At 38.4% G+C, this 26,566-nt stretch overlaps 1 protein-coding gene across 2 annotated transcripts in view; it reads right to left on the bottom strand.

The window, feature by feature from the left end:
- Positions 1-26,566, bottom strand: part of BICD1 (BICD cargo adaptor 1) — a 214,154-nt gene that overhangs the window by 94,836 nt on the left and 92,752 nt on the right. For both annotated transcript variants that reach the window (XM_080810796.1, XM_080810795.1), the window contains exon 2: positions 21,995-22,207. In XM_080810796.1, the coding sequence (XP_080666922.1) occupies positions 21,995-22,207 (213 nt within the window). The remainder of the gene's footprint in view (positions 1-21,994; positions 22,208-26,566) is intronic.

Raw genomic sequence — 26,566 nt, 5'->3', positions numbered from 1 at the left:
ATCAAAATTATAAACCCTTAACTGAAGGACTTAGGCTAATTCTAATAGCTTGTCAATCATGTCTTAAATATGTGAAATCACAAAAATTGTTTATTGTAGAAAATATTAATAACATTAAATATGCTTATTTTTCTTTACTTGAAAATTACTAACAATTCATTCTTTTCATTTTTTTATTCCCCAACATTATAAAAATATTCTGGGTTTTGTTGGTTTTTTTTTTTAAACCTGTAATGTATTCTGATTCTCCCAGTTTAAACTGTTTATAATAAACTTAAATAAAAATTATAGAAAAGAAGGTGGACCTGGCTGGCTCAGTGGATAGAGCATGTGACTCTTGATCTCAGGGTCATAAGTTCAAACCCCATGTTAGGTGTAGAGCTTACTTAAAAAAAAAAAAAAAAGTATAGAGAAGGATAATCTTTTTAAAAGAGGGGCACCATGCTGTAAATGGTATGTAAACATTTAACCATTTCAGGGAAGATTTTTAACTTAAACTCACATTGTTCTATACACCAAACTGAATCTCACATAGCTAAAGCATTAGTAAATGCTTTAGGTAAAAACCTGGGGAGCCTGGGTGGCTCAGTTGGTTAAGTGTCTGCCTTCGGCTCAGGTCATGATCTCAGGGTCCTGGGATGGAGTCCCACATTGGGCTCCCTGCTCAGAGGGAAGGGAGTCTGCTTCTCCCTCTGCCTCTGCCCCCAACTTGTGCTCACTCTCTCAGTCTCTCTCAAATAAATAAGTAAAATCTTTTAAAAAATAAATAAAAGTAAAAATCAAACCATCAAAACTGATATAAATGAGCGTTAAAGTTTCATAGTTTTGAGAAGGTGAATGGAAAAAAGAGGGAAAAACATTCTATGCTTAAAATTACTAAGAGGAATCTCATACGATTATAAGCAGAAGATTTAAAAACAGAACTGCCAAAACTTCAGCAGGTCAAAAGTAAAATAAAATCAAAAGGCAAATAACAAACTGGAGGAAATACTCAGTAATGATTTAAAAAATCAACTCCAAGCAGAGGGGAGGATTGATGAAATAGGTGAGGGGGATTCAGAGCAACACTCACCATGATGAGCACTGAGTAATGTATAGAATTGTTGAATCACTATATTGCACACCTGAAACTAATATAACACTGTATGTTAACTATACTGGAATTAAAATAAAAATAAATAAATATGAAAAAAAGAAAAATCAATTTCTTGACACATGTACATATGTAACCGAAACACTAAAACCTAATAAATAGATGTGCAAAACCTTAAGGAACATAAATTATTTCTTAATTAATAAATGAATTTATTCATTAATTATTCTACAATTTAATGAAAGTGGTCAATTTCTCATTCATCTATCTGTTCTTTTTTTCTGTGTCTGCTATATGCCAAACTCTGTGCTAGGATACATAGATGAGCATGATAAATCATGTCTCTACCGTCAATGACCTTATAAATTAGTACTGAAATGTCACTACACACATAGCAAATAAGCAACCTGAAAGAGTTAGAGCTTAATGCTTGCCAGGGCTCAGTGAAATGGGAATTCTTTTCTATTATGATGAGAGCATCAATTGCTTTAATCAATTAGGAAAGCAATACAGCTACACGTATGATCTTTATATTTTTAATAAAGATTTTATTTATTTATTTGACAGAGGGAGAGAGCACAAGCAGGAGGAACAGCAGACAGAGGGAGAGGGAGAAGCAGGCTCCCTACTTAGCAAGGAGCCCAATGCGGGGCTTGATCCCAGGACCCCGGGATTACGACCCAAGCCGAAGGCAGCCGCTTAACCGACTGAACCACGCAGGCACCCCCATACATATGATCTTTAAAAAAAAAAACACACACACATTGTATCATTTGATGTCATAATTCTACTTCTGAAATGCATTCCTAGAGAAATAATCCTAAATATATTTTTTAAAGATATTTGAACAACAATGAAATAAAATGGCTAACTCTGACTCAGTGTTAACCATGTGCAGGTGCTATTCCAAGTGTGTCACATGTAAGGATTCATTTAATCCTCACAACAGCCCAGGAGGTAAGTGTTACTCTTATCTCCACTTAATAGATAACAATATTGAGGCCCCAAGAGACAGTCTCACTTGCCTAACATGACTCTGCTCATATGTGCAGAACCAATGTTAAAAGGCGGCCACTATGGGGGAAAAACACTTGCGAAATCTGCACCTAGCTCTAAAAACAAAACCCAAAGCTTCTAACTTCATTTATTTACAAAGTTTTAAATAATACACTTTTCAGGGTTTTTTCCTAATACAATTTTCCTTTTGTACATCTGCTTTATCCAACATGAAATATTATTATGCTGGGCTTCAATAAAATTTTCCCAGCAACTAAGTTTTTGAATTTTTTTTTTTAAAGATTTGTTTCTTTGACAGAGAGACTGAGACCCAGTAACAGAAGGAACACAAGCAGGGGGAGCAGCAGAGAGAGAGAGGAAGAAGCAGGCTTCCTGCCGAGCAGGGAGCCTGATGTGGGGCTCAATCCCAGGACCCCAGGATCATGACCTGACCTGAAGGCAGACACTTAAGGACTGAGCCACCCAGTCACCCCAGCAACTCAGTTTTTTAAAAAAAAGATGAAGATGCCCAGGCCTATTCGCCCAAGAATAAGGGTAAGTAGGAAGGTTTTTAGCCTGTGATTTGGTGAAATATGTCAGGAAAAGTCTGTCTCCAGAAGCAATTTGATCAGAGCCCTAAGAATCTAGTGTTGGACTTCATAAGGGCTCTTGTTGAACTCATCCCCCACAATTATATTAAATATATTATTCAACCTCCATCATACCCTCTAGGTATTTCAGATAGAGGTACAACTCATGGATTGTTAATAGAGAACTGATCAATTTCAAGGTCATCTAAGATATTCGTTACAATAAACAAAGAAGAACCTGGCAGTAAGTCTTTAATTAATAATACTTCTCTTAGGCTAGAGAACCAAGTGGTAGCCCCTGGATGTTTCCCAGAGGGCACTGATCAGGCTGTGTACTACTGAGAAGATATCAGGCAGGTGTTTTCTGCTTTAATTCAGGCAACCGTCCTGAGCAGCCCAGAGGAAGAAAAGTGCCTTCCAGTACTGTATGTAATTATATATTTATTTTATCCCTGTAAACAGTCTCTTTGAGGTATACATTGCATTACACATGCTGGGTATGTTCAGCAGTGTTTGGCATAGCATTTGCACAGAGTCCTTAACAGAATGGCCATTTGTGAAGAAGTTTTGCAGCACATTAAGATTTTTTTATTTGACACAGAAAGAGAGATCACAATTAGACAGAGAGGCAGCTAGAGGGGGGTGGGGGAAGCAAGCTCCTCACTGAGCAGAGAGCCCGATGCGGGGCTCGATCCCAGGACCCTGAAAGCATGACCTGAGCTGAAGGCAGAGGCTTAATCCTCTGAGCCACCCAGGCGCCCCTTTGCAGCACATTAAAATACAACATAGAATTCTCATTTCTCTTTTCATTTCATTTTCGTCTCTCTCTTTGCCATAGAGTGTGAAAAACCGTGGTTACATATGACTATCTGCACGTACACATCGAAAGCATTTGCCAACTCAATAGTATTTCTCTCAGTCTGAAGCTTACTGGTGGATTTGCCCATCACAATAAGAGTTAGGTAATAACACTGTCTGACCTTGGAGTGACTCATTGCCCTTCTCTGCTGACTGGCCCCAGCAGAAAGGGTGATGCAGAGTAAATGGATGGGTGAACACACCACAGTAAGATGGGCATCACCAACTCTACTCCTCTGACTCCTATTATTTTTGACATGTCTTGTGTTTTCTAATGACAAGTGCCCCCAATAGACTAAAATATTATAAAGAAATAATTACTAGCAAAAGTTACATATTTATCATCTTCTGTTCTTTCTTTTTTTCTTTCTTAGTGGTGCATTTCCTATTGGACGGTATCACCCATGTGGTAGGCTGAATAATGACCTCCAAAGATATCCAAGTTTTAATGCCTGGATCCTGTGAATGTTACCTTACATAGTAACAGAGACTTGGCAGATGTGATTAAGTTAAGGATTTTGAGATGGAGAGATTATCCTGGGTTATCCAGGTAGACCCTAAATGTAATCACCGTGTCTTCATAGGAGGGAGGCAGAGGAAGATTTGACAAGGAAGAAGGCACTATGACACTGAAGCAAGATGCTAAAATGCTGACTTTGAAAGGTGGAAGACAGGGTCTTGAGCCAATGAGTGCATGGAATGCAGTTCTAGAATCTGGGAAAGGGTGGAAGCTAAACTCTGGAACCGACACTCCTCTAGCACCTTCAGAGGGACGACTGTGGCTCTGTCCACACTTTGACCGTAGCCCAGTAACCTACAGACTTCTGCCTTCCAGAAACTAAAGGCGTATTCGCTAGCCACAGAATTTGAAGTACTTTGTTACAGCAGCCCTAGAAACTTAATGCAGCCCAAGAGGGGTTGGGGATGTGAAAAAAGTCTTAGATATTACATTGGTTTGTGATCCCTTCAAGCTCAACCCTCCTCTACAAAACCTTACTCCTCAGTATTTAATTTTGTGGTAATTAGAAAAAAAAAATACCTTGAAAGGCTCCTTTAAGGAGATGATAATGAAAAAAGGCTATAAAACACCATTTCTTTGGTGAGCACTGCCAGTGAAAGATTGATTCAAATAATGAGGCCAGGTGTTCATTACTCTCAAGGCCCAGGTTCACCATCATTAATAGCTGGGGAGGTGGGGTGGGTGCTGTTATCCCAACAGGTTCTTTTATATTATTCATTCTAATAATCAAGTTGGCCATCCAGAAAAAGGTTGAAGGCCATTTTTCTGTACAGGTAGCCAAATCTCTACCTTGTTGTTTAAAAACAATTGTGGGGTTATAGTGTGTGCCAAATCCCATATTTCCATGAGGAAATATATTTTGATATTCTAGATTTCTTCAATGTAACGCAGGCAGTGAGGATTTTTATATTGTGGTAGCCTCAGAAGAGATGTTTAGTTACAATTCTGCCTCTTGAAAGATTGCTTTAATGAAACCAAAACTCTATCATAGAACTATTTCTAAATTCAAGTACTTTTAATATTGTTGAAAAAGTAAGTGATTATGAGAAAGCTAGTTAAGAAGGTAATCAACATGTAAGCCTTTCTTATGGGATACATAGTATTCTACTCTAACTCAAATTGCAAGTTAAAGTTTGGGTCTATTAATACATTTAGTGTTATTTGGTTTATAACATTTTTAAAAATTTTTACTTATTTATTTGAGACAGAGAGTATGTGTGAGAGAAAGCACAAGCAGGAGGAGGGGCAAAGGGAGAGGGAGAAGCAGACTCCCCACTGAGAAGGGAGCTCAACTCAGAACTCCATCCCAGGACCAGAGCTGAAATCAGGCACTTAACCGACTAAGCCACCCAGGCGTCCCTACAACATTTATTTTTTAAAATATATTTTTTGGGGGGGCATCTGGGTGGTTCAGTGGCTCTGCCTTCGGCTCAGGTCATGATCCCAGGGTCCTGGGATCAAGCCCCACATCAGGCTCTCTGCTTGGCGGGGAGCCTACTTCCCCATCTCTCTCTCTGCCTGACTCTCTGCCTACTTGTGATCTCTGTCTGTCAAATAAATAAATAAAATCTTTTAAAAAACATTAAAAAAATATATTTGTTAGGGGTACCTGGGTGTCTCATTCAGTTGAACATCCGACTCTTGATTTCAGCTCAGGAAGTAATCTCAGGGTCATGAGATCAAGCCCCACATCATGCTCTGTGCTCAGTGTGGGGGTCTGCTGGAGAGTCTCTCTCCCTCCTCCTCTCACTGCCCCTCCCCACCATGCACACAGTTGCACGAGCACTCTCTCTAAAATCAATAAATAAGCCTTTAAAAAATACATATGTATACATATTTGATTAAGCATTAAAAAGTTATAATTCAAAATATATACATCAAAATTCATTATATCCCTAAATTCACTCATTTCTTTGCCCTCTCTGCCTTGCTCAAGTATAAGTTTCCTATAACCTTCAAGAAATTAAGTTCTGAGTAGATTCAGGTATTCTTGATTGTTAGATTAAGCTATAAATTCCCTTAGGAGAATTAAATGCCTGAGCAGAATCTTAATCAGGCTAGACTTGCCAACCAGGATGTTCTTTGGAAATAGAGGTCAAGATGTAAAAAAAAAAGATTAAAATTGTCCACTAAGCACTCCAGCTGAAATGCTGATTGTGCATTACTTCTCCTTCTACCGAGTCTGCACAGAGAGCAAAACCTGAGCTTGGGGTGGGAGAAAAGTTTGAAACTGAATCAAGATATTTTTAGTCCAAGAATCAATGTGTAGAAAAGGGACTGTGCACATATCTTTCTTCTTATATCCCAAGAGGCAGGAAGCTGGTGTTTGACTATTCAAAAGATGTGAAAAGGACGGGGAAAAGGCAAGGCAGGAGAAGGGGAGAAGAAAGGGAGGGAAGGGGAGAGGAAAGAAATATATATATACATATATATAATAAACATACTGATTTTACATTTAAAAAGCAGGCTGCCTTTTACTGCTTATTATTTTTAAATGATGAATGATAATTAATAAAAACTTAATTACCTTGAAAAAAGTAGACTATTCAGGATTACTTTAAAAATAGATTTTCTTTAAAACTTATGTCAGTTTCCAAGTTTCTATCTCTACAGTATGTTCTGAGCAATGCTCTCTCCCCATTTCTAACTTTGGCTTGACCTTCCCTGCAGTTTCCCATTTAATTCTCCATTTGGCACTGGTTTAATGACTAGCTATTGCACAGGAAATTGATGCAACTATCTTCTCAGGCCAGAAGTTTATGACCCTTCTCATTGTCTAATGCAGAAACGAAGGCATCACAAACAAAGAAGGTACTATTTTGAAGCTGTGTCCAAATGAGGTCCAACTTCTAGATATTGGAAACATTTACGTGTGCTTTCATTTTTTAAGTTGCCCTGAAAATTTGGGGATTATAAAGATGGAGGTCCTTATTACCTCTCTAACCTCAAAAAAGCTAATAATATTTTTGAGTAAAGATCAACTGACATCATTTTCAGAGCTATTCTAATGTTGTTATATTATTTCTCATTGACAAACATAATAATCCAACATCTCAAATCATGGAAAAAATACTTCCAGTCCTCAAAAAGAGGAATTAAGTGTATATGCTTCTTACAATAATGCATGCATTTGAATTGATATTCACTGACTGAGCATATGGCATCACAGCAGGCATCATATCAGTTTTACAGATGCGTGTAGTGCACTCCTTACCTCGATGTAATGGAAACCTGACTCTCCCTGGGGACACTGTTTCCCGGCAACCCTCTCAAGTGCTGGCCTGGAGGTGGGATGGGTGCCCCTTTTGCTCCACATGGCTGCTTCCAGAGCAGTCTCCCTTCCAGCTCCCCTTAAATTCCTCTGCTTCGAACCTCAAGTCATTAGGAGATTTTCTTCTTAAGCTGATAAATATACATTTTGGGGGGAAACAAATAACAGTAGCTTCCACTGGGACAAGGGAGTGGCAGCAGGGTAGCACTAAACCCTATATACTGTCCATTACCGGCACAGACACTGTCAGCTCTCACACACCAACACATTCCCCTGCTCATTTCTCCAAGACTTCAGCTCCAGGCTTATCACCAATATCTCTAGAATTTATGGTCTAGTCTTAATTCCTGGCATTCTCAATATGTACACAGATGATCTTGATTCCTGGAATTCCTCTTCCTGACGGACGTCCTCCTCCTGCTTCAGCCCGTCCTACCTTAGTGACTCACTCCCAGGTGACTATTTCACTACTCCTCTCTCCTCAAAACATAACACCTCCCCCATCTTCCTTCTCAGCTACTGGCCTTGCTTCCTGCTTCAGTGAGGAAAATGAAGCAGCCTGAAGAGGACTTGGAAAGACTCTCTTCACTCACACCTAACGAAGTACCTATGTCTACATCCACATACTCTGCTTTTCCAGGTATTGCCAAAGATGAAACTTCCTTGCTCCCCCCCTTTTTTTTTTTTTTGAGAGAGAGAGAGAATGGGGGGGAGGGGGCATGCAGGTTGGGAGAGGGCCAGGAGAAGGAGGGAAAGAATCTTAAGCAGACTCCACACCCTGTGCAGAGCCTGATGCGGGGCTAGATCTCATGACTCTGAGATCATGACCTGAGCCAAAATCAAGAAGCAGAAGCTTAACAAACTGAGCCATCCAGGTGCCCCCAAATCAGCATTTTTTTAAGTAGGTTCCACACTCAGCCTGGAGTCCCACAGAGGGCTTGAACTCACAACCCTGATAGGATCAAGACATGAGCCGAGATCAAGAATTAACCGACTGAGACACCCAGGCACCCCATTCCTTGCTCCTTTTTAAAGGCAATCCCTCCATTTTTTTTATACCAGGTCCCATTGCTCTCTCCTTCAATCAAGGAAATCAATTGTTCTAGGCATTCTCCCCTTTTCCTCCTAAATCATTAAAATTTCCCTCCCTGCTAGGTCACCCATCAGCAATCAGTACTCACATACACTGTTACATTTTCTTTCACCTAAAAAAAAAAAAAAAAAAAAAAAAGAATAAAAACCAACAACTTTCTCTTGAGTTCATTTTGTCCCCTAGCTATCTGCTCATGTCTTTGGTCTTCTTTAAAAAAAAAAAAAAAAGTTGTCTCTATTCTCTGTCTTCAACTCCTCTCCTTCCATTCTCTCTTAAACCACTCCAAATCAGACTTTTGTTTCCACCACTCCATGGAAACCTCTCTCACTGAGGTGACTGATGCTAAATCCAAAAGTCTATTTAGTTTCCTCATTGTTTGACCTATTAGCAGCATTTGCACCGTTGATAACTTCCTTCAAAGACAGCACTTTCCTCATTTGTTTTCCAGGAACCATTCTCTCTTTATTTTCTTTCTACCCCACTAGGATTTTTAGTCTTCTTTGCTCGTTTCCTTTCTTGTCCCCAATTTCACTGAGGTAGTCTAGGACTCAGTTCTTGGTCCTCCACCTTTTCTATCTACACTCTGGTTTTGATGATATCTCTGATACTCCTTAAATAACATACATCTGCTGATAAATCCACAAGTTATATTTCTATCCCTAAATCTCTTTCCCAAACTCTAAGCCTTCATGTCTAACAACCCATCCATATTTTACACTTGGAGGTCTAATCAAAATTTAAAATTCAACACATCCAAAACTTAAGTTCTGATCCTCCCTCCTAAAACTTGTTTCACCTGACACTTTCCCATCTCAGCTGATGATAATTCCATTTTTCAAAGCGTCAAGCTAAAACCTTAGACTGGAGTCATCCTTTCTCCTCCTTATTTCTTTGTCTCTACATCCAACCCATTAAAAAGTCATGTTGGCTCCACTCTCAAAATACATTCATGGGCACCTGGGTGGTTCAGATGGTTAAGCCTCTGCTTTTGGCTCAGGTCATGATCCCAGGGTCCTGGGATCGAGTCCCGCATCGGGGTGGGGGGTGGTCCCTGCTCAGTGGGGAGCTTGTTTCTCCATCTCCCTCTGCTGCTCCCCCTGCTTGTGCTCTCTCTCTGTCAAATAAATACATAAAATTTTTAAAAGAAAAAGATACATTCATAATTTATGACCTCTTTTTACCACCTTCACCTATCATTCTGGCCAAAACCACCATCTTCTCAAATCTGGATGACTGCAAAAATTTCCTACTCTTATCCTTGCCTCATTAAAGTCATGTCACTCTTTTGCTCAATATTTTCCAGTAACTCTCCATTTCACTCAAAGCAAAAGCCAAAATCCTTTCAAAGATCTATAAGATCCTACAAGATTTGGCTTCCTGTTACCTCTATGACTTCATCATGACAGTGTGGTACTGGTAAAGGGACAGGCACATAAATCAGCAGAACAGAATAGAGAGTCTAGAAATACACCCAAACAAATATAGCCAGTTGATTTCAACAGAGGTGCAAAGGCAACTCAATGGAATGCAGTCTTTTTAACAAACAGTGATAGAACAATCAGACATTTATATGTAAAAAAAAAAAATAAACCTCTTCTTAAACTTCATACCTTACACAAAAATTAACTCAACGGGAACACAGAGCTAAATTTAAATCTATAAAGCTTTGAGATGAAAATATAGGAGAAAATCTGCATGACATGGGGATAGAAAAGTATTCTTAAATCTGATATTAAAAGCATGACACATAAAATGTGTTGTTATTATTGAGGTACAACTGACACATGATATTATATTAGCTTCAGGTATCATGATATTATATTAGTTCCAGGTATATAATATAATGATTCAATATTTGTATGCACTGCAAAATGATCACAGTAAGTATATAATATACAATAAGTAGAGTTAGCATCTGTCACCATATAGAGTTACAGAATTTTTTGCATATGCTGAGTATTTTTAAGATCTATTCTCTTAGTGGGGCGCCTGGGTGGCTCAGTCATTAAGCGTCTGCCTTGGGCTCGGGTCGTGATCCCAGGGTCCTCGGATCAATCCCCTTATTGGGCTCTCTGCTCTGCAGGCAGCCGCTTCTCCCTCTCCCACTCCCCCTGTTTGTGTTCCCTCTCCCTCTCTCTCTCTCTCTGTCAAATAAATAAGTAAAATCTTTTTAAAAAGCTCTACTCTCTTAGCAACATTCAACCATGCAATACAGTATTATTAACTATAGTTGTCATGCTCTACATTACATCTTCATGACTTTTTTTTTTTCTAACTGGAAGTTTGTACCTTTTGACCCCCTTAACTCATTCCAGCCTTTCCTCAATTCTCATAATTTTTTTTGACACATTAGACTTTATCAAAATGAAAAGTGGTGTACTCTGCAAAAGGCACTTTAAAGAGAAAGAAAAGACAAGCCGAATACTAGGACAAAACATTTGCAAATCACTTATCTTACAAAGGTCTTGTAGCCAGAATATATAAAGAATTCTCAAAACGTACCTATGAAAAGAAATAACACAACTAATGAATGGAAAAAAGCCTCAAACAAACTTTACCAAGGAAAATATATGGAAGGCAAATAAACACATGAAAGGATGTTCAATATTATTAGCCATTATGCAAACAAAACCATGATGAGATTCTACCACACGCCTCAGAATGGCTAAAATTAAAAATACTGATAATGTCATGCGTTGGAAAGCATGAAGGGAAATTAGAACTTTTACACATTGCTAGAAGAAAGGCAAAATGGTATGGCCACTTTGAAAAAGTTAAACACACATATACCATCTGACCAAGAATTCCCACTCTCCTAGTATTTGTCCCAGAGAAATGAAAACTTATGTTCACACAAAAATAGAAATATACGTGAATGTATGTAACAGCTCTGTTTATAGATGCCAAAATCCGAAAACAAACCAAATGTTCTTCAACAGGTAAACTGATAAAAAACAACAACAACAACAACAACAACTATAGCACATCCCACACAGTGGAAACCTATTCCGTTATATAACAAAAAGGAAGACTTATGATATATATAAAAACTTAGATGAATCTCACAGGCATTATGCTGAGAGAAAAGACCTAACCTCAAAAGGTTATATGCTGTTTGATTCCATTTACTTGACGTTCCTGAAAAGATAAAACTACAGTGATTGAGAATAGATGATTGGTTATCAGAAATTGAGTGGGGGAGGGTATGCCTACAAAGGAGTAGCACAGCACAGGGGAGGTTCTGGGATGATGAAACTGTTCTGCATCTTGATCGTGGCTGTGGTTACATGAATCTATTTGTTAAAATTCATAGGACTGCACATCTACCCCCCCCCAAAATTCTATGAGCTTATAATTTTCAACTAGTCCTACAAACAAGCCCTCTTATGTAACTTGTTTTTCCCAAAGGCATCATCAAATCACCATGATTCAAAGGTGAATTGTCTATATATCGTCAAACTCTTGCTTTCAAATTCCAGATGATGTTAATTAGGGATATTTGTTTACAGTACCTTAACAAGTGTTAGAAGGAACTTTTCCTCCAAAAGAAATATAGCTCTCTCCAGTGGAATTAATAAACCAACAGCAGGCACTAACATAATTAAGAGCAGAGGCTCTAGAGTCAGATTTTCAAGCCAGCTTGACTACTTGCCAGACAAGCTGTTCAGCCTCTCTTTGCCTCGCAAGTAGAGGCAGTAAAGATAGAGAGGAAACAGAGAAACAGTGCATGCCTTGTAATTCTGTTGAGAGAACTAAATGAGATGATGAGGGTAAAGTGCTGATATCATGCTTGGAGCATGGTAAGCTCTCAAAAATGTTAGCTATGATATTGTTATTAGTTATTTAAACCAATTAAAACACTGTTAATTCTTCACTGGGGCTTTGCATCATTCCAAGAGGCATAAAGTCCATTCCCAAAAAGTGTGGAGAGCTGGGGAGAAATTGGGACATGCCAGGAAAATAGACCACTTTCCAGCTATCACCAAGCCATTTACAGAATGGTAAAAATCATCATTCAGTTGGAAGTGTCAAGTTCATTCAGCTCTGTGTAAACACAGCTCCCAATGACCAATATCAGAGACTATAAGAAAAGCTTTATTATTTATTGGATGTGTTAATTAAATAATTTAATCTTGCCCCATGATTTGGATCATCTGTAAGAACATTTGATGTTATACTCATAACGTAATGACCCTTTCAAGAACGAGCCAGGTATGAAAGGCTGTGTCACATGGATAGAACACCTAGACAACTCTCCTCTTTCCACCTACTGGCTTTAAAATATGTGTGGTTTCCTCTTTTGGTGTCCAGAGTCAGGCATTATTCTTGCTATTATTGGAAGGTGCTAAGGCCTTTCCCGATACTCCAATACATCTTTCTAATTTATTGTTTGTCTTGCCATGTGTGAGTAAGTCTGATAACCAAACCTTGAAACAATAAATAGAGCATTTCTTTTTCGTTCTTATAAAGCATTTTCAGGAAAATATTTTATCCTTAACAAAATCATGGGGAACAGGACAGGTTATTATTAAAGTTACTATAATGTTTATATGGGAAATGAAAAGTTTAATTACACAATGGGTAAAATAGTTAAGACATGAACTCAGATTTCTTGGTTTCTTTCTTTTAAAAAGATTTTATTTATTTATTTGACAGAGACAGAGACTGCAAGAGAGGAAACACAAGCATGGGGAGTGGGAGAGGGAGAAGCAGGCTTCCCGACAAGTAGGGAGCCCAATGAGGGGCTGGATCCCAGGACCCTGGGATCATGACCTGAGCGGAAGACAGACGCTTAACGACTGAGCCACCCAGGCACCCCTAGATTTCCTTGTTTCTAATTCTACCCTATTACCAAACCATCTATTTATAAAATAAGCAAATCAATTTTTAAAATAGCTAAAGGGCTCTCCTTGGAATAAAGTAATATGTATTTAGTGACTGAGGTCATAACATCCAATCTGGCTTCAGAGGGTGTTTTTCACTTTGTCACAGCAAGTACCCCATCTTTGTAGTTTTAATAAGAGACTTAGATGCATATAATATACAAAATGTTATATGTTGTCCTAGTCCAATCGGCTGCTATAATAAAATACCATAAAATGGGTGGCTTAAGCAACAAACATTTATTTCTCACAGTCTGGAGGCCAGAAGTCCAAGATCAAGGCACAGGCATGTTCTGTGTCAAGTGAGGGCATTCCTCCTGGTTCAGAGATGGCCATCTTCTTGCAGTGTCTTCACATGGTGGGAGGGGCTAGGGAGATCTTTTTTATGAGCATGCTAATGCCATTCATAAGGCCTCCACCCTTAAGACCTAATCATTTCTAAAAACCTCATTTCCAAATACTATCGCATTGGAGGTTAGTTTCAATATAAGTATGTTTGGCAGTGGCGGGGGGTGGGAGGGAGGCGTGCAAACATCCAATCTATCACATATATTGTCTAAAACACAGTTGACTCTCTATTTCCACAGATAATAAAGAGTAGAAGAAAACAGTTTCTAAATACATTTAGCTGTTTTAACATTGAAAACAACCACTTATTATTGAATTTTTTATTCACTGATGTTCCCCAAGATTCCGGCTCATGGTAAGCACTTAAGAGACCTTCGTTGAATGAATGAATGTATGACTGCAAAGTTGGAAATCCGAAGAAATTAAAACACTAAGATGAGAAACTCAAAATCTAGGTCCAATGATTCAAAATTTCAAGGATATTTGTAACAGGGGTAAAGACCCTTAATTATATGTTTTTTAAAAGCAGACACATATTTTTAAGAGACACTGGATGCTAGTCTAAGAAGGTAAGGCACCCTGAAACCATGTTACATAAAGAAATGTTAATGGATCTAGATATGTTTAGTCTGAAAAAGAGAAGACAAGATAGTTCTTTGCAAATATTTGAAGCTTTGGGCATAGGCTAAAATTGTCAAGTGGAATAGGAAACTAAAAAAAATATATATATACATATATATCTAATTAGATATATATATAGTATTTTAAAAATATAAATAAATATTTTTTTCCTCTGTAGATCCAGAGGCTAGAAATATGGCCAACTGGTAAAAATTACAGAGAGTCAACTTTTCATTTAATAGAAAAAGAGCAGTTTAACAATTAGAGCTGCCAAGTGACAGGGTGGGCATCCTTGGGAAGAAGTTGTAAGAAAGGGAATAAACAGTCATTTAGCAGCTCCGGATATTTTGCACAGGACCTGCACATTAGTATTACCACCTTCACATCGGAATTAAAGAAGTGTAGCTTAGAGAACAAAAGTAATTTGTCAGTATCACACAGTTGTTAAGTGGTACAGCTGGAATTCAAACCTAGGAGTAGCTAACTCCCAAAGTATGTTCTTTCATTTCAAGTCAACAAATATTTTTTAATGTCTAATTTGGCAGGGCACTGTGCCGAGTGCTGGGGATTCAAAGATAAAGGACAAAGCACAGTTCCTTCCTTGAAAGGACTCACAGTTTTTCTTCTACACAGTGCTGCAAATGTCTGAGTAAGGTCTACATGACCACTTAGGGATACTGGAGAAAGAATTGTTGATCTGGGAGTAGTCTTTACCAATAATCTTTTTTTTTTTTTAAGATTTTATTTTTTATTCATTTGAGAGAAAGAACTAGAGAGAGAGCAGTGAGCACACAGAGAGGGAGAGAGAGAAGCAGACTCCCTGCTGAGCTGGGAGTCCGATGCAGGCCTCCATCCCAGGACCCTGGGATCATGACCTGAGCCGAAGGCAGATGCTTAACAATAGAGTCACCCAGGCACCCCTTTACCAAATAATCACTGAGAGCCTTCCTGCCCTGAAAAGCTTATAGATATGATTCTGTATAGTGGATTAGATATATTCCTACAATGCTGGCATCATTAGGTTTCTGGAAATTGAGCCACTGGTATATTATGAAATCTGGTTGTATATTCTCTTGAAGCAGTAGAGCTTCAACTGTAATAAAAATCATATGGATTGGGGCACCCGGCTGGCTCAGTTGGAAGAACATGTGACTCTTGATCTCAGGGTCATGAGTTCAAGTCCCCCATTGGGTGGTAGAGATTACTTAAATAAAAAACTTAAAAATTTTTTTGGTAAAAAATTATATTGGGGGCACCTGGGTGGCTCAGGGGGTTAAAGCCTCTGCCTTCGGCTCAGGTCGTGATCCCAGGGTCCTGGGATCGAACCCTGCATTGGGCTTTCTGCTCGGCAGGAAGCCTGCTTCCCTTCCTCTCTCTCTGCCTGTCTCTCTGCCTATCTGTGATCTCTGTCTATCAAATAAATAAATTTTTAAAAATCTTTTAAAAAAATTATATAGATTGGGGCACCTGGATGGCTAAGTCAGTTGAGCATCCCACTCTTGGTTTTGGCTCAGGTCGTGATCTCAGAGTCCTGGGATAGAGGTCCTGCATGGGTCTCTGCACTCAGCATGGAGTCTGCTCGAAATTTTCTCTCTCCCTCTCCCTTCTGCCCCTCCCCCTGCTCTCTTGCACTCTCTCTCTCTCTTTTTAAAAGATTTTATTTATTTTTTGACAAACAGAGATCACAAGTAGGCAGAGAGGCAGGCAGAGAGGGGTGGGGGGAGGCAGGCTTCCCGCTGAGCAGAGAGCCCGATGCTGGGCTCGATCCCAGGACCCTGGGACCCTGACCTGAGCTGAAGGCAGAGGATTTAACCCACTGAGCCACCCAGGCACCCCTCACTGTCTCTCTCTTTAATATAAATAAATCTTTTTTAAAAAATCATATGGATTAAGCAATTTTTAAAATATAAAATGGCCACATCCCAACAGAAGGCTAATGATAATATTCCAGTAAGTTACAAATTTAGATAATGTACTAAAGCTTCATATATTTTGCCAGAAATTTCATTAGCTAGAGGCAAGACTAAACTTGTGCTCTTGGCAGTGCACAGTGTCTAGATCAGAGCCACTTTCTGAATTCTCATCCTGGCTTGTCACTTATTACCAACATGCTTTGGACTTTGGACAGGTTATGTGACCTCAGATTTACATGCTCTGTCAGAAAAATGAAATGATAGAGTAACAGAACCTACCTCAATAGAGTGTTATAAGGGTTCAGCAAGTTAATCCACATAAAGAATTTAGAACAGTGCCAGGCACACTGTCTGGCAGTCAGGGTTAAGTTATTTTCACTTGAAAGTACAGGCTTTATCTCCACTAAGGTCAATAAGCCATTTTAGAACTCCGATCTTCTGCATTCTACCTGAAGGGGTCTACCTTTCATAACATCTCTTTTTCACATATAAGCCAGTTCTGGTTAGTAATATTGGTAAAATTGTACTGTATAGTTTGTAAAATAGTGCAGTAAATTCTTTTTTTTTTTTTTAAGATTTTATTTATTTATTTATCAGAGAGAGTGAGCACAGGCAGAGAGAGAGGCAGGCAGAGGCAGAGGGAGAAGCAGGCTCCCTGCTGAGCAAGGAGCCTGATGTGGGACTCGATCCCAGGACGCCGGGATCATGACCTGAGCCGAAGGCAGCCGCTTAACCAACTGAGCCACCCAGGCGTCCCAGTGCAGTAAATTCTGACTTAACTTACTAACAACTAAAAGTTTCATTACTCTCTTTTATGATTTCATCAATGTGGATTTTAATTTAGTACAAAGTAAATGTTCAATAAGTATTGCTCAAATACACCTATTTAGGCTATCTTTTACATGTTACGTCTATAGGGTCAAAGAAAGATGAAAATCAAATTTGTTTACTAAATATCTGTTTAGTCATTATAGTAATTTTTTTTTTTTAATTTGACAGAGAGATCACAAGTAGGCAGAGAGACAGACGGGGCAGGGGAGAGGCAGGCTTCCTGCCGATCAGAGCGCCCAATGTGGGACTCGATCCCAGGACCCTGAGACCATGACCTGGGCCGAAGACAGAGGCCTAACCCACTGAGCCACTCAGGCACCCCTCACTATAGTAATCTATCTGTTCTCTAAGCTCACACCAAAATGATGCTGGTCAAGGTAACTCAGGGTTATTTTTCCTCCCTGCCCTATAGGATTAACTCTTATTTGGTGCTTTGTTGGGGTGATTTTTTTTCTTTATACTCTGTATACTTCAAAAAATTATTTAAAGCAGTTTACTATTAAAGACACATATACAATAAGGATAATAAAAATGGGAAGAATTATATGGAAAATCTTAGTCTTCACAGTTGAACATAGTCCTGGAGTTTCTTAACAATCAAAGCAGGAAAAAAAGCACACTGTAATTCCTACTGCCTCATTCATCTCAACAGAAAGAATTTCCAAGGTAATAAATTCAAAGAGGCCTCTATCTGATGTTTCTTTAACCCAAGAATGTGGATGAACTAGATGTACATAATAATGATATCCCCAACAATGTTTTTATGGAGGATGCAGAAAACTATTAATGATAACAGTTTATGTTTACTATGTACTGTATTTACTATATGCTAAAATAATCTTCTATAAATGCCATGGATATAATTATAAAACCTTTTAGCAGAGCTGAGACTAGAATATTAATTTTCTAATATCGAATTCAGAAAATTTTATGGTTTTTTTCCCACTACATTATCCTATACCTAGCATATATGGAAGAGAATTTGACCTAAGAATTACACATGTTTACAAACATATATATAAAGCTTCCATAATATACACACCATGTTTATGCACACACACACACACACACACACACACACACACAGACCTTGGCCAGTACCAATAATCCTACTGAAATAAGAGATGAATAAATAAATGAGTAAATAATTTACTTTCAGTTAATAAAAGTGATTCCATAAATTAAATTCACACAGCATCTGTCAAACTGATGATTTACTGCATTTTGTGTTGGTCATTCTTGTGTATTTCTCATGGTCCATCAGGTCATAATTTTTTGTTTCATGATCTCTCCTCCAATTGCTATGCATCAATCAAAGCTCAGAGTACAAAAATAAATAAATTAAATTGAGTCTATAATAAAAACAAATCTGGGATTTGAATTTAACACCAGACATCAAAAATCTTTATCAATTCAGACTTCCAGTTATAAAATAAATAAGTCATGGGGATATAATGTACAGTATGGTGACTATAGTTAATAAAACTGTAATACATATTTGCTAAGAGAATAGATCTTAGAAGGTTTCATCACAGGAAAAAAATTTTTTTTCAAGGGGTGCCTTGGGGGTTCAGTCAGTTGGGCATCTGCCTTTGGCTCAGGGTCCTGGGATAGGGCCCCACATCGGGTTTCCTGCTCAGTGGGGAGCCTGCTTCCCCCTCTCTCTCTGCTGTTCCCCCTGCTTGTGTGCTTGCTTTCTCTCTCTCTCTGTCAAAGAAATGAATAAAATCTTAAAAAAAAAAAAACTTCTTTCAAGATTTTATTTATTTAGTTTAGAGAAAGAGAGACCATGCGTATGTGCATGAGTTGGGGGAAGGGTAGAGGGAGAGGAAGAGAGAGAATCCTAAGCAGACTTCATGCTGAGCGTGGAGCTGGGTGCAGAGCTGGATCCCACAACCAGGAAATCATGACCTGAGCTGAAACAGAGAGTCGGACATCTAAGCAACTAGGCCACCCAAGTGCACCAAGAAAAAAGATTTTTTTGTAACTATGTAAAGTGATGGACATTATAGGTTTACCGTAGTAATTGTTTTGCAATATAAATATTAGGGGTGCCTGGGTGGCTCAGTGGGTTAAAGCCTCTGCCTTCGGCTCAGGTTATGGTCTCAGGGTCCTGGGATCGAGCCCCGAATCAGGCTCTCTGCTCAGCGGGGAGCCTGCTTCCTCCTCTCTCTTTGCCTGCCTCTCTGACTACTTGTAATCTCTATCAAATAAATAAATAAAATCTTAAAAAAAACAAACACTATACCATATACCTGAACTAATATAATGTTTTATGCCAGTCACCTCAATCAAAAAGTCTGTATCAATGTTCCAAAACATACAATTCATTCCTTTCCTCCTTTTACAAACGTACTCAGCTCTAAATGCTAATAATTTTACTAGGTACATTAAAACATGAGGCCTGGATGAAACCCAGCAGGCCTGCCGGTGTAGTAATACCAATAGCTTCCAGCCCAGCAAAGAGAACACCAACAAATATAGTACCACACTTACAAGCCCAGGAAACCAATAACCTGGCTTTTTTTTTCTTTTTTCTTTTTGTTAACTGGTAAACCTGAATGAATACACTCATAGGCTAGATTGCTTTATGATTATATTAGATTTTAAAAAATACACAAATTTGGATGAAGCACGTCATTCTCTTACGGCAAATCAACTACTGAAAATGTATAGAAATAGAGGATTATAACCCAGTGATCTATTCAGCAATTCCCCCAATTGTGAAGCTTATGATACTCCCTTCCCTAGCTTTGGGCCAAAAAGTTTAAATTAGTGATTCTTAAAGCACGAGACGCAGCCACACTATCACCTGCTGTGAACTTGTGAGAAATGCAAATTCTTGAGCTCCAACTAGACCACCAGAATGAAATTTCTGGGGGTGGGGTCCAGGGTCATGTTTTGACACATTCTCGAGGTGACTCTGATGCTCACTACAATTGGAGAACTCATCTGAAACTAACAGCTCCTCAAAATCTTTTCTTCCTTGCTGCCTCAGTTCATTCCTAACTTACATCCTCATACTCTTCATTACTCTTAATTAATTAATGAGGATCCTGCTAGTGATCCTAAATCTGCTCACCGGAAAAAGCCCTCAAGCACGGTCTACGTTACGAGGAGGCTTCGTTAGTCACCACTGTAATGCCTCAACAGAGAAACATCTCTGGATTCTCGGCCCTTCCCCAACCCTGACTGCTCAATGCTCAGTTGTAGCTGCCATGCACAGCGGGGATGCGTAGCTTTTCAGAGGATCCATCCAACTGGCAATCAACGCTGCTCGACTCATTGCCTGCACTTACTCTTGTGTATGTGTGTGTGTGTGTGTGTCCACCACCCTCATGTTGCCCGGCCTTCTCAGCCCCTCTGCCAACTTGCCATGTGGATCGACTGCTCGTGGCTGCCCTCTGTGGGTGTTCAGGACCTTGCTTGATCCAGGGTGGTAGCCTATGACACTACATGATCTCGGGTCCACTTCCACAGTGGATGCCTGTCTCATAAGGAAGCCTGGGGCTGAAAGCGTGAATGAATTCCTTAGGAGGAGCAGGGTCTGGGACTCCAAAGGGTAAGCAAGTGATGGCCCACACCCAACATGCACAGATGCATCAGATACAGAACTAGAGAGGAGCTTTTTTCTTAACAACCACTGGCATTGGAGGGAAATGAGGCTGGGTATCCGGAAAACTGTCTCACGTTCTTCTCAGTACCCAGCACCAACTCCCGCTTGGTTGGCTGCTTCTCCGTCTCTAGAAGTCATACTGCTGTATTTGGGCATGTCCAAAGAGAATGAGCTAGGTAAAGCAGAAACCCTCCTGTCAATATGCACTTAGTTCATTACAATACGGATATATGTAAATGCAAATTATTGATTAAATTCCAATAAATCTAGGATAATTTACTGTATTTGTAATGTCACTAATTTCAAGAGAAAAATATCAGTGGATTATTTCTCTTATATTTCACAATCTTTAATAATTTTTCATCTTTCCTTTTTGTATTACTAATACGCTCAGTTAATAAGCCTGCTTGGTTCGTCAATCTCCATGGCACTGCTGTAAGAATTAGAGGACATCTGGACCTCTTCTATAGTTTTCTTATCAAAAAATGGAGTGACGTTTCCAAAAATGTTCTTAAAAGTGTCTGGCGGATGAAGCTGTTCCCAGTTACCCCCCCTCCAGTAAAGAATGACTCTGCCACTCTGAAAATGGCCTGGCACATGACGCTGCCATGGAAAAGCTGAAGAGAAACAGTGAGTGCGGCGACTGAGGAGGCTCCCCGACCTAATTCATACTAGCTGTAATCTGCTGCCTTCCCTAAAACCAGAAACATAGTTAATGACTCTGCATGGCTAGATTCTACGACCCCACAGACACTCCCCTGAGGTCTCATTCCCTAGTGGGAAGGGTCCTGAGCTAACACTACTGTCATTTTGAATTAGTATTAGATACTATTAGTACTAGTATTATATAGTATCTAGTATTAATAGATACTTGTGGATACTTGTATTAATACTAGTATTATATAGTATCTAGTATTAATAGTAGTATTATATAGTATCTAGTATTAATAGTATTAATAGATACTAGTATTAATAGATACTAGATACTATATAATACGAGTATTAATACTAGATACTATATAATACTAGTATTAATACAAGTATCCACCTTGTATTAGAATAGGTAAAAGTGAGAAGAGGAGCTAAGGTCACTATCTTTCTTTAAACTTTTGCAGAAATAGCAAGGCCAGTTCCCAACTACTCAATAAACAGATTTTAATTCTTAACACACAATAAGAGAAAAGCTCATCTCACAACAAGCTGTCATTTCCCTAAACAAGAAAAATAGCTAGCATCAGCATGAAGTGCTTCTTGTTTAAGGCAGCTCCTCTGAGCAAAGAAAATGTTTTATTCCTCTCTTAGAAAGAATTTTATCTTACTGCTCGCTCACACAAATCTCTCACAGGGAGTTTGCTGTTTACCTCCTTCAGATCCTGCACGACGGCTGTGAGTCTCTCGTTTTCTGCCTGAACGTTGGTGACCACGGCCCGGCTCTGTTTCAGTTCGTTCTGCATCTCCAAGATCTTCCCCAGATAGTAAGCTTCCTTCGATGCAGACTCCTGCAGAAGCGTTTCCTCCCGAGTCTCTCCATCCTCAGCAACCTTCCGGTGAATGGAGAAGGACTGCCCAAAGGCCTGCAGAGTATTCGGGGAAAAGAAAAAAAAAAAACGAGCGTCCGATGAAATGCACCATAGCACTATTTAAATAGACTCAGGGAAACGTTTTGTTTTGTATTTTAGAGAAGCAAAACAACACATTTTATACAACAATCTAACTGTTCTCACTGATAACCTGAAATCATTCAAATTCAATTAATAAGGGGAGAGAGAATTTTTCAATATCTTGCTAGAGATATATATAATGAGTTAAGGAAAATCCGAAAAACACTGTTTTATTGCTATTTTTTAAAACAAATCCTATTAAGGAATAGACAGTTCAGTGCTAATGAGGTCATCAAAATTCACACTCACTTTCATTCTAGAAAAAAAATCCCAAAAACATTTTTCAAGGAAGAAAATAATGGTTTCATTAGCTTTCTGATACATTAGTGGTAAGACTACACCAATTATGAACAGCACCCTGAAGACAGAAAACCCCTAAACAGCATTCACTGCCCAGTACTACAACTACAAAACAAAAACAAAAACAAAAACAAAAACAAAAAATTGAAATGTAGCCACTGTATAAGAAAATGTGTATTTATCTATATATTTGTATTAAAAAATATAGAATAAACCAGAAACTAATGAAATTGGTAAGCCACAGGGGATGAGTGGGAATGAGGGGGAGGGGTAGGGTGGAATTCAAAACAAGGGATGAGGGAAACTTTCAGGAGCATGCCTTTTCATACAGTCCTGACTCTAAGAGCTATAGTAATGTTTCACAGATCTTCCAAATAAATAATAAGTAAAACCAGTCTCTGGGTGTCAGAGGGCCCCATGTGGAACACAAACAGTAACAAATGTTCCTAGTTGTACTACAAAGGAACAACTTAACCACACTGAAAGGTTTGGAGAAGAAAAGATCTGGCTTGAGTAATTTGGGAAATTGTTATTTTTTGCTATATGCTAAAGACAAAAAGAACTGTACCCAACTCCTATAGTGGAGTTAATAAATTCTCACAGGGATCACAATTCTAAAAATTTCTTAATATTTATACTAGGGTTGAACAAATAAATAACTATATTATCAATCATGAATGCCAGGTCTCTCACTTTTGGAGAAAGTTACAAGTAAGGAAAGGGAGAATTCTAAAAGGAAACTAGTGGTACTGAGCTGTAATTAGAAGCATCAGGATGAACTTACAGTCTCTAATGGGTAGATAAATATTCATAGATAGGCAGATGGGTAGAGACATTTCCCTATGTGCATATCCATGCACACAATTCCCACTGAGAGGCCCAGAAGCAAGAACATCTCAGTAGCAATGTATACCTACATCCAGGTTTTGTTTCTAAATAGCAATGTCCAGTTAAAAGAACTAGGGTTCTTTGGAGAAACGGTCTGTTCTTGAGCTAGAGCAAAATGAATTTCATACATCTTGTGGTGCCAAAGAGTAAATAACAAAATGTTTTAAAAAAATAACAGGAATCTATAAAAAAATAAAAATAAAATAACAGGGATCTGTTAAAGGACACAAGAGCCTGTCAGAAGGGGCTCCCAATGGCCAAATCTGGGATAATTTGGACAATAAAATAAATAACTATAGTAATGAATTATAATCAATAGAATAATATAGTCATGAGTCCACATTGATATAATAACTGAATAAATGAGGGAAGGAATAGCTCTTCCTTACAGTAGAATTCTAATTAATAAGTGTAGTAGGAATGATGGAGATAAAATGTATCAGAATTTGGCAAACACCAAGTAATAATTGTTGCAGATAAAAATTATCAATGCAATATTAAATTAATAAGCCAAAAGTATGATGAGAAATGGGATATTTACATAGTTCTAATACTTATTAGGAGGAGACACTATGATTTAATGATTTCAAAGACTCTTCTCCAAATTTCACTCATAGAACAGAAATTTAGAAAAATAATAACCCGCAAACCTGTGTCTCAATAAACTAACTTTAGACTCTCTATATGGATCAAAATCAAAAAATGTTTCCTAAAGCATCAACTGAGAAAGAAACATTCCTGTATAGATGGACAGATGGATGTTCATCTGTACAGAGTAGAACACTCTTGGCATTTGGCTTGTTAAGTCCCTGAACAGAAAGAAATTCCTATTTCAGTAGCCAAAATTTCTATATGTAGTAATAAGCATATAGACTCATGAACAGATGAAAAATCATCTTCAGCGGTGATGTTTACTTTGCTTTCCCATCAGTAATGGTCAGATTCTTTGAGGTCAATTCTGAATTCGTTACCTATTAGAAAGCCTTTGGAGGGGAGAGTTTCACAATGACCTGGTGAAGTCTTCACCAGACCCCACCCTAGCAAACGAATCCTGACTATACAGTTAAGCATTAATAAAATTTACAATTAGCATGAACCGTGCATCAAGCACCTCAGCTAGCTTCCTTTTTACAACATACTTTTCCACTTCTTTGTAACAGAAAACTGCCACAGGGCCATTTTCTTTACTCTGCCTGAGTAAAATCAGGCACTCAGAATATGGCTCTCATATTATTCTCAGCACGTAGGCAACGGTCTCCCGGTAGCTAAAACAACCTCTAAAGTCTTAACAGCAAGTGAATTTGCCTTTCCGCCCCGACATAAAGTTTTATAAATTGTACTCTGGATCCAGCACCAAAGGAAATAAAAATTTCCAGATAAATAATATGGAATAGGTTTTCAGAAAAGAATCAAGAATTGAAATTGCAAATATAAACATTTTGATGACTCTTTATATTTACTGCAGCTCAGAAACCTTAACTGAACATATGGGTTTCCAAAGTTAGTCATTATTTTTATGAAGAACCTGGCCCTTCATTGGACCTGATGTGAAAACCAATGAAAGCATGCAAGGTTATCCAAGGACATTAACCATGGTGTTTTCCACATATAATAGAAAAATAATACCAACGCTGCACAGCCTCCAGATGCCCCATGATGTGCATTTGCAAATCCAGTGGGTACTAACACTACTCAGAAAAAATCTGCATTTTAGAAAGGGAGAGTAAAGGAGAAAACACTCCTATTTTGCTTAATTCCTAATTGTCAGTAAGTGGAATGGGACATGACGCCAACTGACATCTGCCATTTGGCTAATTGTTAAAGTGGACTGACCAGGACCTGTCTGGCTCTGCCGGGTAGCTTCCTCCTCCATCACTATTTAAGTATGTCCTGACAAAGCTGGACCTAAGAGAAGACAAACGTTTATCAAGGCCACTGAAGCTGTATCCTTGGCAGAAATCACAAAACTAGCTTCAATGTCTATTTATAGGCAAACCGAGGGTAGTCATGTTTCTACTTATATTTCATTCAGGCAGCAAATTCCTTTTGGGTACTGCAATAATTACATGGATGATTTTCATTTGAAATTAATTCCACTAAGCTGACATTTCTACACAATTTTGGAATATATTATGATTTAATCGCACAATATCACCTTCATATAGTCCACTGCAATGTATCATAGTGCTTTCAATTACATACTAATGTAAGTCCAATCAGCTATATAATAAGTTCTTTCCTTTCTCATTCTACTCACATGACTTCTTAATCCAAAGAAAACTGATATTTTTCACCTTCATGTTCAGGACAATATATTAGCTGTTAAATGGAATTTTCATACTTATTATCCTTCTTACTACGAATGATTAAAGAAATAAAAGTTTGGCTAGTATATTTAGTAATATCACATTATCTTAAAAATAATGTGTCCTTGGTTACAGAATTTTCATTCTTTTATCTTAAAAAACTGTAGCAGAACAGTGTACTAAGTCACCTAAGGACGTTAGACAAAATAGTTTTTATTTGAAATACTAAAATTTTTTTGCTTGTTCATTCACATAACAAGTATTTACAGAGAACTGTAATAGGCGCTGCTTAAGACACTGAAGATCTGCTATGTTCTAGCAAAAAGATCTCTTGCTTATGGGAGCATACCTTCCAGTGGAACATAAATAAATCAATGATCATGTAGCGTAATGTAGCAGAAGTTCTAGAAAGAAAATGAAAGCCAGGGTAAAAGCATAGAACAGCACTGCCTAACAGGACTTCCCTCAAAGATGGATCTGTATTGTCCACTAACCACTAACCACAGGTGACTAGTGAGCTCTTAAATTTTGGCTAGTGTGACCAAAGAATTGAATTTTTAAATTTTATATAATTTCATGAATTTTAATTGTCACCTTTGGCTAGTGGTTACCATGTTGGACAGTGCAGGGATAGAGAGTAAGGCAGGTGCTGAGACAGGAAACCCTATTTAGATAGGACCTTCAGGGAAGGGGGTAAACTTTGAGCAGACCTGAACAAAGGAAGGAGTGAGCCAGAAGCTGGCCTTTCCCCACAGCAGCAAACCTAAAATTAAGTGCT

Source organism: Martes martes (genome assembly GCF_963455335.1).
Source record: "Martes martes genome assembly, chromosome: 8".
Lineage (NCBI taxonomy): Eukaryota > Metazoa > Chordata > Mammalia > Carnivora > Mustelidae > Martes > Martes martes.
This window is presented reverse-complemented; position numbering and strand designations above follow the sequence as displayed.